Source organism: Salvia miltiorrhiza, chromosome 3 (assembly GCF_028751815.1).
Source record: "Salvia miltiorrhiza cultivar Shanhuang (shh) chromosome 3, IMPLAD_Smil_shh, whole genome shotgun sequence".
In the NCBI taxonomy this organism is placed as follows: Eukaryota; Viridiplantae; Streptophyta; class Magnoliopsida; order Lamiales; family Lamiaceae; genus Salvia; species Salvia miltiorrhiza.
The window spans coordinates 16,030,712-16,042,836 of record NC_080389.1 but is presented as its reverse complement, the minus strand read 5'-3'; the positions used below and the strand labels follow the sequence as shown (position 1 = coordinate 16,042,836).

The following is a 12,125-nucleotide window of genomic DNA, read 5'->3' as shown; positions in this document are numbered from 1 at the left end:
GATCAAGAGCAGCTTCGTGGTTGGAACCTCTGCAGGCGGAAGGAAGACGGTGGGGAGGTGGTTGAAGGATAGGAAGGAGAAGAAGAAAGAGGAGGTGAGGGCGCAGAATGCACAGCTTCATGCTGCCATTTCTGTTGCTGGTGTAGCAGCTGCAATTGCTGCCATCGCGGCTGCCATAGCCGTGTCGTCTGGAGCTAGAAAGGACGAGCAGATGACCAAGACTGACATGGCGGTGGCCTCGGCTGCAACACTAGTGGCTGCTGCACAGTGTGTTGAGGCGGCTGAGGCAGCCGTTGGCTACTGTACGAGGATCGGTTAAGAGATGTGGCTCTCTCTTTTCCCCTCCCGGCCTCTTACTTGGGATCACTTGATGGTGCTCAAGTTTATGATTCTATCAATACAACTAGGTGCTTTTTTGGTATATCCATTCTTGTTTAATTCTCATGATTGGTTGATTTTTTCACTCATTGTTTTGGATACTTTTTCAATGTAGGATGATAATTAACTTTGAAACTAATGAATGACCTTTTTATTATTTGTGTATATATTTTAAATTATTTATTATGAATTTTTAGATTTCATAAAATATTTATTTAAAAAATAAGAAATTTAAGTATAATTGCAAAATTAAAATAAAAAATTAAAAAATTCAACGAATAGACGACGGACGCATGCACGTCGTCTATTAGCTAATAGACAACATGCACATGCGCGTTGTCTATCAGCTAATAGACAACATGCGCATGCATGTCGTCTATTACGCGTCGTCTATTAGGCCTAATAGACGACGTGCATGCGCATGTTGTCTATTAGCTGATAGACAACGCGCATGCGCATGTTGTCTATTAGCTAATAGACGACGCGCATGCGCATGTTGTCTATTAGCGCCCTCAATAGACTACACCCACATAGATGACATGTGATTTTCAAATAGATGACACGCTTCGCATGTTGTCTATTAGCATTTTTCTTGTAGTGATAGTAGCTGCTCAACACAAGCCGAAACATGCAGAAGTCAAGCAAAATACCCAATGCAAGGTAATTTTCGCTGTCACAATGACTTCGAGACGTGATGAGACAAGCATGGAGCATGAGTATCCATATGATGAACCATACAAGGCTCATGTCCCACCAAGAGAATACGTCCCCTGTTTAGCCCTATTTTGTGATGATTTTGTGAGTTTTCCTGCTGTGCATTCGAGCTCGTTTCGTACCTTTCTGCTCTATTTTTTCATGTGCTCGATGATCTTTTTGGATGTACTATTGTCGCGTGCAGGATTCGCGAGTTGCCGAGTGTTTTGGCATTGTTTCGAGCATGTTTTGGAGTCAGGATCACGGCCGCCGCCGCCAGGCGGCGGCCGCCGTGGAGACGGCGGCCGCGGCCCCACGGCGCGGCCCGTGCAATTCATGGAAGAGATCAGCGAAGGGTGCTCACGGAGGCGCCGTCCCACGGCGGCCGCCGTCCACGGCGCCGCCGCCTCACGGCGGCCGCCGTCCCTGGCAATTTTCGGCAGTTACGTTTTCACCTTTTAAAAGCCGAATTTTAGGGTTTTATTTGGACTCTCGACTCCCAGCAGCCTCGAGGCGATTTTACCTTGTTTTCCCTAGTTTTAGAGTAGTTAAAATATCATCAAACACCTTGTAGCTTCGTGGATTGAAGATTATGTTTGCTTTCATACATTAGATTGAAGATTGGATCATACTAGCTGTAAGAACTTGGTTATTGATTTCTTTATGATTGAATGTTAGTTTACTTCCATTGCCTAGGTTATTGATGCTTAGTATTCAATTGCTTAAATGTTTATTCTTTTATCTTTCCTAGATAATCGTTAATTGTTGAAGTATCTCATGCTTTCTAGATTGCTAGTTAGAACCCTAGGTTTATTGGTTCCCTGCGTTCTTAATCTGCTTCATATTTATTTCTCGCCTAGATAGATTTATATGCTTCCCGTTGATTCTGCACTAGATAATTTTACAAGCTTTATTAAATTACGCCTAGATTTAAAGAGAGAGAGTGCCAGACCCAATTACCCGATTAGAATGTTTAGGTTTCCTTCCTGTTTCCTGTGAGTAGCACGATCGAAGCCCTGCTAAGCCTTCCTTGAGAGACGACTTGAGTCACCTTACCGCCCTAGGACGACCTCGTATAAATTCGAGTCCATCCACTAGGTGTTTTTGGATGAGTCAAATTTTGGCGCCGTTGCCGGGGAAGGCTTTAGGCATTTGATTGTGTTGCATTTGTTTTCCGTGTTTATTTTTGTTTATTTCTTTTGACTTGGTTATTTTCTCCCTCCGGTGCGTTTGATTTGGTTTGCTAGTGTTGTGTATGCAAGGTCGCCGCAGCTTGAAAAGAAAGCTTGCCCCTTACTACGACAACATTCATCGACCTAGGGAGGTCCTTTTAAGCCTGGAGGAGGAGTCCGAGTCCAGTTCGAGAATTCTTGTGGAATCTCAGTCTCGAGAGGGAGACCGTGAAGAGAGAATCGCTGCCAACCCCATTCTGGAAGCCGTTGAGGATACACCTCCTGTGCACTCTGACGAAGAAGAAGAAGCTCGGCCCAACCCTGACCAAGAAACCATGGCGGAGCAGAACGTCCAGTACATGGGAGATTTTTCCAGGCCTGTTATCGGGAACACTAGCACGTCGGCGATAGTGCTTCCCACGGCGGTCCGGAATTATAATCTGAAGCCCAATGATTCAAACCTGTTGCCGCTCTTTTATGGGATGCCCAGTGAGGACGCATTGCAGTTCATCCGTGATTTCTGCACCCAAGTGCAGACCTTCCCACTGCTGGAACTCACCGAGGATCAGTTGAGACTCAAGTGCTTACCTTATGCACTCAAGGACCGAGCTAGGACGTGGTTACTGTCCCTGCCGCCGAACTCCATCACCACATGGGGAGAGGCATGTGAGAAGTTCATGCTCAAGTACTATCCTAGCCACAAGACACAGGAGATTAGGAGCCAGATAATGAACTTCATGCAAGGAGCTGACGAGCCCTTCCACGAGGCTTGGGAGAGATTCCAAGAGCTCCTCCGCCAGTGCCCACAGCACCAGTTAGCACCCGTCATGTTGATGCAGTTCTTCTATGACGGATTGATTCAGACGGCACAGTTTATGGTGGACAGTACAGCAGGGGGCAACATTGCCCGGAAGACAGCTGATCAGCTCAAGGAGATTTTCAACACACTTGCCGCGAGTTCTCAACAAAAATCAGTCAGAGGAAGGAGGGTCGAAGCCAATGCTGTAGCCCCAAACAATGAGCTTCAGAAGCAAGTAGCAGAATTGATGAGGCAAGTTCAGCACCTCAAGATGAACCAGGCAGAAGCCCCACCAGTTCACGTGCCACCAGCAGAAGGATGTGGAATATGTGGCGAATTTGGCCATGGAATTAACGCATGCCATCGAATGGGCGAATTCCCTCCTGAAGGACAAGCAGAAGTCTATGCTGCGGGGAGACCTCAATTTGAACAGAGGCCCAGCTTCAATCAAGGGCAACAAAGCTCCAATTCGGGTTGGAGAGCTCAGCAGCAGAACTACACTCAAGCTTATCAGCAGCAGCAGCCTCAGCAGTATCAACAGTTCCCTATGCAACAAGGGAATTTTCAGCAGCAGCAATACCAGAATGCTCCCCAACAGTTTCAGAAGCAAGCTCAACCGCAGAAGCCGTCGCTCGAGGACACCATGCAGTCCTTCATGGAGATGACCCAACAGAACATGGAGTCTCAGAGTGCTACCATCAAGCGCCTCGAGACTACAGTTGGGCAATTAACAGGAGCCTTGACTCAACTGCAGCAAGAACGGCCAACGGGGAAGTTCCCAAATCAGGACCAACAGCCGCATCAAGCTCATGCTGTGGCGGTGATCGAGGAAAATGCCCCAATAACCACTGGGAAATGGAGAAGCAAAACCGTGCAAGCAATCAAGGCTACCCAATGCACCAGTGAGCCTCTGCCACCTGTCATTGCTACACCAGAACAACCACCACCCAAGCAAGGAGATCCAGGTAGCTTTATTTTTAATATTAGCTTAGGTGGGGTTGAAAAGGTGTTTGGAATGCTTGATTTGGGCGCGGCAGTCAATTTGATGCCGTTTGATATTTTTGAAAAATTGGGTAATAAAGGCTGATAGGCACGAATTTGAAGATAGAGCTAGCTGACGGCTCTATTAGTAGTCCACGGGGCCTTGTTGAGGATGTTGAGGTTGTTGTGAGGGGGATTAGTGTTTTGACTGATTTTATTGTGCTTGATGTGGGAAAGGGGATTAGAGGAGAGAATGGGCATCTCGTGCTACTTGGCCGACCCTTTATGGCTACCACCCAGACTCGCATCGATGTGGGTACGGGAACTGTAAGTATGGTAGGGGCAGGTAGAGCGGTAACATTCTCTGTTTTTGATAAAAAGCCTCCTACCTCCACTTCCTTAATTCAAACCTGCTCTTATGTTGAAACATTTGATGCCTTGGATGAGGATTGTATTGTGCAGGAATTCCTTAATAAGCTACAGGAGGAGGACGAGATCGTGGAGGAATTCTTTGCTAACTTGCAGGAAGAGGCTGACATTGAGCAGGAGTTTCTGGAAAAGCTGCAGGAGGAAGATGATAAAGAGCAAGGCCTCATGTGCGCCTTGCTATTGGAAGAGAAGTTTGACGAGGCTGGGTTGTTCAATCTCGCTGGATGTGTGGATAGAGGGCCATCCCAGGATAGGAGTATGGAGGACTCGTTTGGAGGGCTCGCAGCTGCAATTCAAGAAGATGTGTTTACAAGGGCGCTTAGGCAGCTGGAGCTCCAATCAGATTTTGGTTAAGGGGTTCTCTTAGTCGGGATGGCGACTTAAAAACTAGCGCTGCATGGGAGGCAACCCATGTTTTCTTGCTTTTTCCTGTTTCGTTTTCCTTTCGTTTTGTTTGTGTTATGTTTTGTTGCTTCTGTTGTTTGGTGCAGGTCGTTGCGTTGGAGACTGTTTGTTCTATGGATGAGAGAGAGGCAGACATCGTGGGACACTACAGACTCACCACTTGGATCGGTATTCAGGGAAGTTTCCTCTTTCACCCCTCTTTTTTTTGTTTGCACTGAGGACAGTGCCAGATTTTAAGTGTGGGGGGGCGTTTGTTGGTATTTGTAAATCCTGTGGGTGTCTTCTTGTTGTGTCCTTGGGCTTTCTTTTGTTGGGGCGAATGGTCCCCTTGCCTTGTTTTCTTGCTTGTTTTTAAGTGCATCGCATGTTGATAGGATTCATTGGCGATTCTGGATTGTGTCTGTGTTGTTTGTTATCCTCGTTTTTCTTGATTGATTTGTTCCCAATGAAGTGTAATTAGTTTAAGGTTTTGGTGCAACACCCTGATAAGCAATTTTTGACGTGATTTGTCCGGTAGATGCTAGGGTGAGTATTTTCAGTGCAAATTCCTAAGATCATTCTCTGTGTTGAAATTGTTTCGTTGGTTGTTGAGTTTTTGATAGATCTGGGTCTCTGCTCCTCTAATGGCTTCATTATGAGCATGGGAAACCACACGAGAATATTTTGGATCACCTCCAAAAGTTCAATCTCGTGAATTATGGCCCGTCTATTGAGAGCGAAAATAACTTGACCCAAAAAAAAAAAAAAAAAAAGAAGAGAAAGTGAAATGTGAAAAAAAAAATGAAAGAATGTGAAAAAGGATGAGATATGATTATAAAGGAAATTGCATTAGGAAATTCACCCTTAGCGGAGAACTGGGTCTGATCGGATTGAGTTGTATCATCTTGTTGTTGCATTTTAAACCTTAACCTTGAACACCCGATTGGGGACTTTGATATTTTGAAAGACTTGGATTGGTTGTGTTTGCCTGGTGAGAAGAATCGCTGGTGGTTTTTCTGTCGATGTTGTGACTGTTGCTTGAGGACAAGCAAGGATTTAAGTGTGGGGGGGTTGTTTAGCCCTATTTTGTGATGATTTTGTGAGTTTTCCTGCTGTGCATTCGAGCTCGTTTCGTACCTTTTTGCTCTATTTTTTCATGTGCTCGATGATCTTTTTGGATGTACTATTGTCGCGTGCAGGATTCGCGAGTTGCCGAGCGTTTTGGCATTGTTTCGAGCATGTTTTGGAGTCAGGATCACGGCCGTGCAATTCATGGAAGAGATCAGCGAAGGGTGCTCACGGAGGCGCCGTCCCACGGCGGCCGCCGTCCACGGCGCCGCCGCCTCACGGCGGCCGCCGTCCCTGGCAATTTTCGGCAGTTACGTTTTCACCTTTTAAAAGCCGAATTTTAGGGTTTTATTTGGACTCTCGACTCCCAGCAGCCTCGAGGCGATTTTACCTTGTTTTCCCTAGTTTTAGAGTAGTTAAAATATCATCAAACACCTTGTAGCTTCGTGGATTGAAGATTATGTTTGCTTTCATACATTAGATTGAAGATTGGATCATACTAGCTGTAAGAACTTGGTTATTGATTTCTTTATGATTGAATGTTAGTTTACTTCCATTGCCTAGGTTATTGATGCTTAGTATTCAATTGCTTAAATGTTTATTCTTTTATCTTTCCTAGATAATCGTTAATTGTTGAAGTATCTCATGCTTTCTAGATTGCTAGTTAGAACCCTAGGTTTATTGGTTCCCTGCGTTCTTAATCTGCTTCATATTTATTTCTCGCCTAGATAGATTTATATGCTTCCCGTTGATTCTGCACTAGATAATTTTACAAGCTTTATTAAATTACGCCTAGATTTAAAGAGAGAGAGTGCCAGACCCAATTACCCGATTAGAATGTTTAGGTTTCCTTCCTGTTTCCTGTGAGTAGCACGATCGAAGCCCTGCTAAGCCTTCCTTGAGAGACGACTTGAGTCACCTTACCGCCCTAGGACGACCTCGTATAAATTCGAGTCCATCCACTAGGTGTTTTTGGATGAGTCAAATTTTGGCGCCGTTGCCGGGGAAGGCTTTAGGCATTTGATTGTGTTGCATTTGTTTTCCGTGTTTATTTTTGTTTATTTCTTTTGACTTGGTTATTTTCTCCCTCCGGTGCGTTTGATTTGGTTTGCTAGTGTTGTGTATGCAAGGTCGCCGCAGCTCTTTCCCGAGGCTTTATGTGATTTAGGGGCTGGTGTCAATGTGATGTCTATTACTATTTTCAACCGTTTGAGAAATGGAGATTTCAAGCCGACCCCTGTGGTAATTCAAATGGCAGATCGATCAATGGCGAAACCTAAAGGTATGATTGAGGAAGTCTTTGTGAAGGTTGACAAGCTCGTCTTCTGTACAGACTTCTTGGTTCTCGACATGCTGGAAGATGAGAATCCTCCGTTGATCCTTGGTTGATTGTTTCTAGTTACGGGGCAAGCTCTGATAGATGTGACGAATGGAGACATCACTTTTAGAGTGAATGATGCGCATGAGTTTCCTGCCTCTCTTCGTATTAGCCAGACTGCTACGTCCGTTAAATTAAAAGCACTTGTTGGGAAGGTATAACCTAGCTGTTTTCTTATTTTTGTTCTTCCTTCGCCTTTTTCTTTTGGTTCTTTTTGTTTATTTTCTTTTCTTTGTTTTGTTTCTTTTGAGGAGAAGATCGCAGAAGAACTTGAAAGATGTAGAGTTTTGGAGTCTCGTCCATACCACCACGTACTTTAGAGCATATTTTACTGTGAGTAGTGACACACATATATTTGTTATTTAATATCACTATTATAATTAAAAATTCGCTACAAAAGGTTGATAAATCTGAAATTATGGCGTATAATTTTTTAGAACTTCAATTTATTAAAACAAAAATTAAGTATGATTAAGAATATTATAATTAATTTATGTTTTATAAAAACTTAGTATTAAGAAAGTAGATTTAGCAATTGGAAACTCACACCCTAAAAATTGTTGGGATACTAGATCTCATTCGATTCAACATGGAAACATATGCTTCACTGAAAAAAAAAAAAAAAAGAAGTCAAGATGTATAAAAATTAACCATTCAGGTTAGATATCCAATAAAATAAGCAAAGGGAAATTTAAAGTAGTATTGATTATTAGAAAATATGTCCTTAAATTTTCATTTCCGAATAAATTCGTGCAAGAATAATTTTTTCTTCTTCAATATAATTTGAATCGTTTTTATACGACATAAATAACCAAAATGTTTACAAATAGAATGAAGTAATATTTATCTTCCTTAAATCGGTAATTTTTTTATACAAGATCTTTATTCACCATACTTGATTGAATAGTACTATAAGCCAATATTAAAATTATAGAATGTAGTTAACTATAATATTTAATGAAATATCATGAATTCGTATTTGAAACACTATATAAATACGAGGAAAAGACTTTTCAATATATAATTTCAGTGCAAGCATTCATCGTCAAAATATTTAACATGGCTTCTCAAAAGTCGACTTTTACAATCATCTTTTTGTTAATGATAGTTGATGGTTAGCATATCTTCCTGTAATGTGTTATGAGCTTCCTTTTCTTTATTTAAGTAGCAAATTTTATTAGACTTATAAATATAATGGTTTTTATAGATTATTCAAATAACATAATAAGGTTTTAAAAATAAACTTTGTATCATGTGTTTTCTATTTTATAATCTTGTACTATTTTATGGAACGACCTGAAAGTATTGACGTTCTATTTATTTCAACTAAAATTACTATTAATTGGCAAATTTACCATTAAATTAAAATTTGGTAAAGTATTATATATATATATATATATATGTATGTGTGTGTGTGTGTGGGGGGGGGGGGGTTCGGTTCTAGTGAGAACCACAATTTTCGTGAGAACATGAGAACCATTAAAATTACTCCATCTGTTATACAAATTAATGCATCCGCTATTAAATTTACTGCATTAAAAAAAAAAATTTGCTTCCTTCAAGATTCGAACCCAGGTTCTTCATTTATCCACCGTAGATCTTAATGATCGAATGGCTTAAAATGGTTCTCCGTTATTATTTTATTTAGTGGTTCTTCTTTGAACCTCTCCATATATATATATATATATATATATATATATATATATATATATATATATATTCTAACAAACAGACTTCAATCTTGAAATTATATTCTTTACTTGTTGTTTTGAGTTTTGTGTATTTGATGTTTTTCTCTTTTGGATAAATGCAGTAAAAATATCATTAGCGAAATGCGTGTTGCGTGAGGACTGTAAAATTAGATGCAATAAGGGTTCTCCATTATGTCAGGATGGCGTTTGCATTTGTCTCGACGAGCGAAAACCGGCCTTCAGGGATTATGGTAATTTTAATAAATTTGTTAGATGTTGTATTCAACTATTTATATACTACATTTTTAAATTGTTAACTATTGTTGAAGGACCTGAGTGTAACAGCACTGTGGATTGTGCCTCGCAAAATTGCATCGCAAAACAGATGTTTGATTTTCAACTTGGGGATTGCGCCTGCCACTTACAATTAGCATCAGAAAAAAGTGATGAACAATGCACAATTGAATGTGTGGCCCAGTGTTATGACGGACATTGTGTTTGTGATTAAAAGAAAGGGCAAAATCATCTCATAATATTTTTCAACAATATTGAATAAATTGAAATCTTGATGGAGATGAAGTGTTATTATTTTTTTGCATTATCTAATTTATGATTAATTATACTCCCTCCGTCCATGAAAGAACTTCCTAGGAGGGAGTGGCACTGGTTTTAAGAAAAAATATTTTTGAGTGTATTGAGAGTGGATATTTGGTAATTAAGTGTATTGGAAGTGGTGAAAAAGTGTTATAATTAATATTCGGAGTTGTGAAAAGTGAAAAGTAAGAGGATTATAAGTGGCGGGGTATAGTCCAAAAATAGATAGGAAGTTCTTTTGTGGACGTCCCAAAAAGGAAAGATAGGAAGTTCTTTCGTGGACGGAGGGAGTATATAGTATGTGACCCAAATTTTCAACATTTTCTAGAAATTGGTGTTCAATTTAAAAATCCTCAATTCTGAAAAAAAAAATACTATAAGAAATCTGAAATTAGGGTTATAATTTTGGGAAAAGGTGCAAATACACCCTCCTAGGTGTAGCCCTTATAGCGTATACCTCCCCTTACTCTATGTGAGTGCAACTAAACCCCCAAACTAAAAAAAATGGAGCAAATAAGCCCCCCACCCTAGACGTCGTCTTCTCACCGTCAGTCAACCTTTTTTTTTTTAATTTGCTGTGGGGCCCACCCAAATTCTCATCCAATTTTTGAGGACCAGAATCAACACAAATGGTCGCCGGAAAAGTTAAAACGACAATGGGAATGCAGAAATCGCCAGCTCAAACGAAGACCCAGCCTGACGCCTCCACGCCGAGCTCCAGCAAGCACCAGCCGCAGGGCCAGAAAAGCTCTAGTGCCGGCTTCTCCTGCTCTTTCGGCGTCTGTTTTCCACGCTCCTCCGCGCAGGTCTAGCCGGTGCTGGAGAGCGAGATTTCGAGTAAGGATTGTGAAATTGAACGGTCTAGGAAGAAGATCGAGTGCTTGGCTGGAGGTGGAGAATGAGCGGCTGATGAATGAGAACGAGCTCCTGCATATGGAATTGACGAACGAGGCACCCTCGATTTCGGGGGGATTCGTCTTGACGGTGCCAAGGTCTCAGGCTACCACGCCGACAACGTGGCACCCTCGATTTTGGGCGGATTCGTCTTGATCCGCAGCTACGAGCCCTTGGAGCTGATGCAGCTGAAATTCCCCCAAGAGAAGAGTCTGTATTTCGTGCTGGTGAATCCGGAATTCGAAGCCCCAACGAAGAAGATGAGGGCGGCGCTGCCGCCGGAGGTTTCCATATCGAACCACGTGTGGAACTGCAGCCAGGCGGGGGCTCTGGTGGCGTCGGTGCTGCAAGGTGACCTAATTGGATTGGGGAAGGCGCTGTCGTCGGATAAGATTGTGGAGCCGAGGCGGGCGCCGCTGATTCCGGGGATGGATGCGGTGAAGAAGGCAGCAATCGAGTCAGGGGGTGCCAGGTCTCAGGCTACCACGCCCAAAATCGAGGGTGCCACAACAAATTAAAAAAAAATAGGTTGACTGACGGTGAGAAGACGACGTCTAGGGTGAGGGGCTTATTTGCTCCGTTTTTTTTTTAGTTGGGGGGTTTAGTTGCACTCACATAGAGTAAGGGGATGTATATGCTATAAGGGCTACACTTAGGAGGGCTTATTTGCACCTTTTCCCTATAATTTTTTAGGACTTCAATTTATTCAAATAAAAGTGGGAATTATCACATATAGTCTTTTTTGTTAAAAGCATAAGTTTTATAGCACTAATTTATAATAGATAAGTTATATAGCCACATATTTTATGCTTAAAAGACTATAACACACCCTTTGACTTTTTTGTATTTTTATTTAACATTTTGCATTATATTTTTATTTAATATTTAACATTTTATTTAATATTTTCTTGTCTACACATTCTCTCTCTACATCAAAACTGCCACTGGTGGGTGACCATCGCCGCGCCTTTCCAGTCATCGCCGCCGTACTCGATGGTGTACACATTGGCAGATGAGATCATCTGTCCCAGAATATTGTGTGTACCATATGTACCACTCTTCATTTCTTTGTTTTATAAATTGTTTTTTATAAAAATAAAAATTATTATTATATTATAAACTACTCCCTCCGTCCACGAAATGAGTACTCATTTGTGGACGGCACGGGTTTTAAGAAATGTATGGAGTGTAGTGTGAATAGTTTAAGGGTCCCACTTTTTTAGTGTATTAATTAAAGAGATGTGTGGGGTACACTTGCCAAAAAAGGAAATGGGTACTCATTTCGTGGACGGACGAAAAAGGAAATATGAGTACTCATTTCGTGGACGGAGGAGTATATTAGTATTTATCAATGAAAAATTAAAAGTTTAAAAATTATATATCCCAACTTTGAATTAATGAACCCAAATAATCTATTATTAATTCAAATAAATATAAAAAATTAATTATAAACCCTAAATGGATGAGTGAACCCTTGTTAATTATCTTTATATTATATAAAAGCATAATAAATTAAAATTGAATAAAAAATAATTTAAAAATATAAAGAAATGAAGAGTGGCTATAATAAGATTTCCCTCCAAAATAATAAGATTCATAATATTATGATTAATTTATGTTTTATAAAACCTTATTATTAAAATAAAGCTATAGTAGTGGGATAT

The 12,125-nt window shown here is 41.1% G+C and overlaps 1 protein-coding gene and 1 non-coding gene across 2 annotated transcripts; one reads left to right on the top strand and one right to left on the bottom strand.

The window, feature by feature from the left end:
- Positions 1-2,954: 2,954 nt before the first annotated feature.
- Positions 2,955-3,060, bottom strand: LOC131019233 (small nucleolar RNA R71). The gene has a single exon (XR_009100153.1). It is a non-coding gene; the product is annotated as a small nucleolar RNA R71 (small nucleolar RNA).
- A 7,163-nt stretch (positions 3,061-10,223) lies between these two features.
- Positions 10,224-10,979, top strand: LOC131018452 (homoserine kinase-like). The gene is made up of 2 exons (XM_057947172.1): positions 10,224-10,373; positions 10,560-10,979. The coding sequence occupies exons 1-2, from the start codon at positions 10,224-10,226 to the stop codon at positions 10,977-10,979; spliced, it is 570 nt and encodes a 189-aa protein (XP_057803155.1).
- The last annotated feature ends 1,146 nt before the right edge of the window (positions 10,980-12,125 follow it).

Excerpts from the sequence above, each read along its gene's own strand:
- LOC131018452 (XM_057947172.1), top strand. The coding sequence starts at position 10,224 with ATGGGAATGCAGAAATCGCCAGCTCAAACGAAGACCCAGCCTGACGCC. Across the intron at positions 10,374-10,559 it reads TTCCACGCTCCTCCGCGCAG|GTCTCAGGCTACCACGCCGA; the intron begins GTCTAGCCGGTG and ends GACGGTGCCAAG.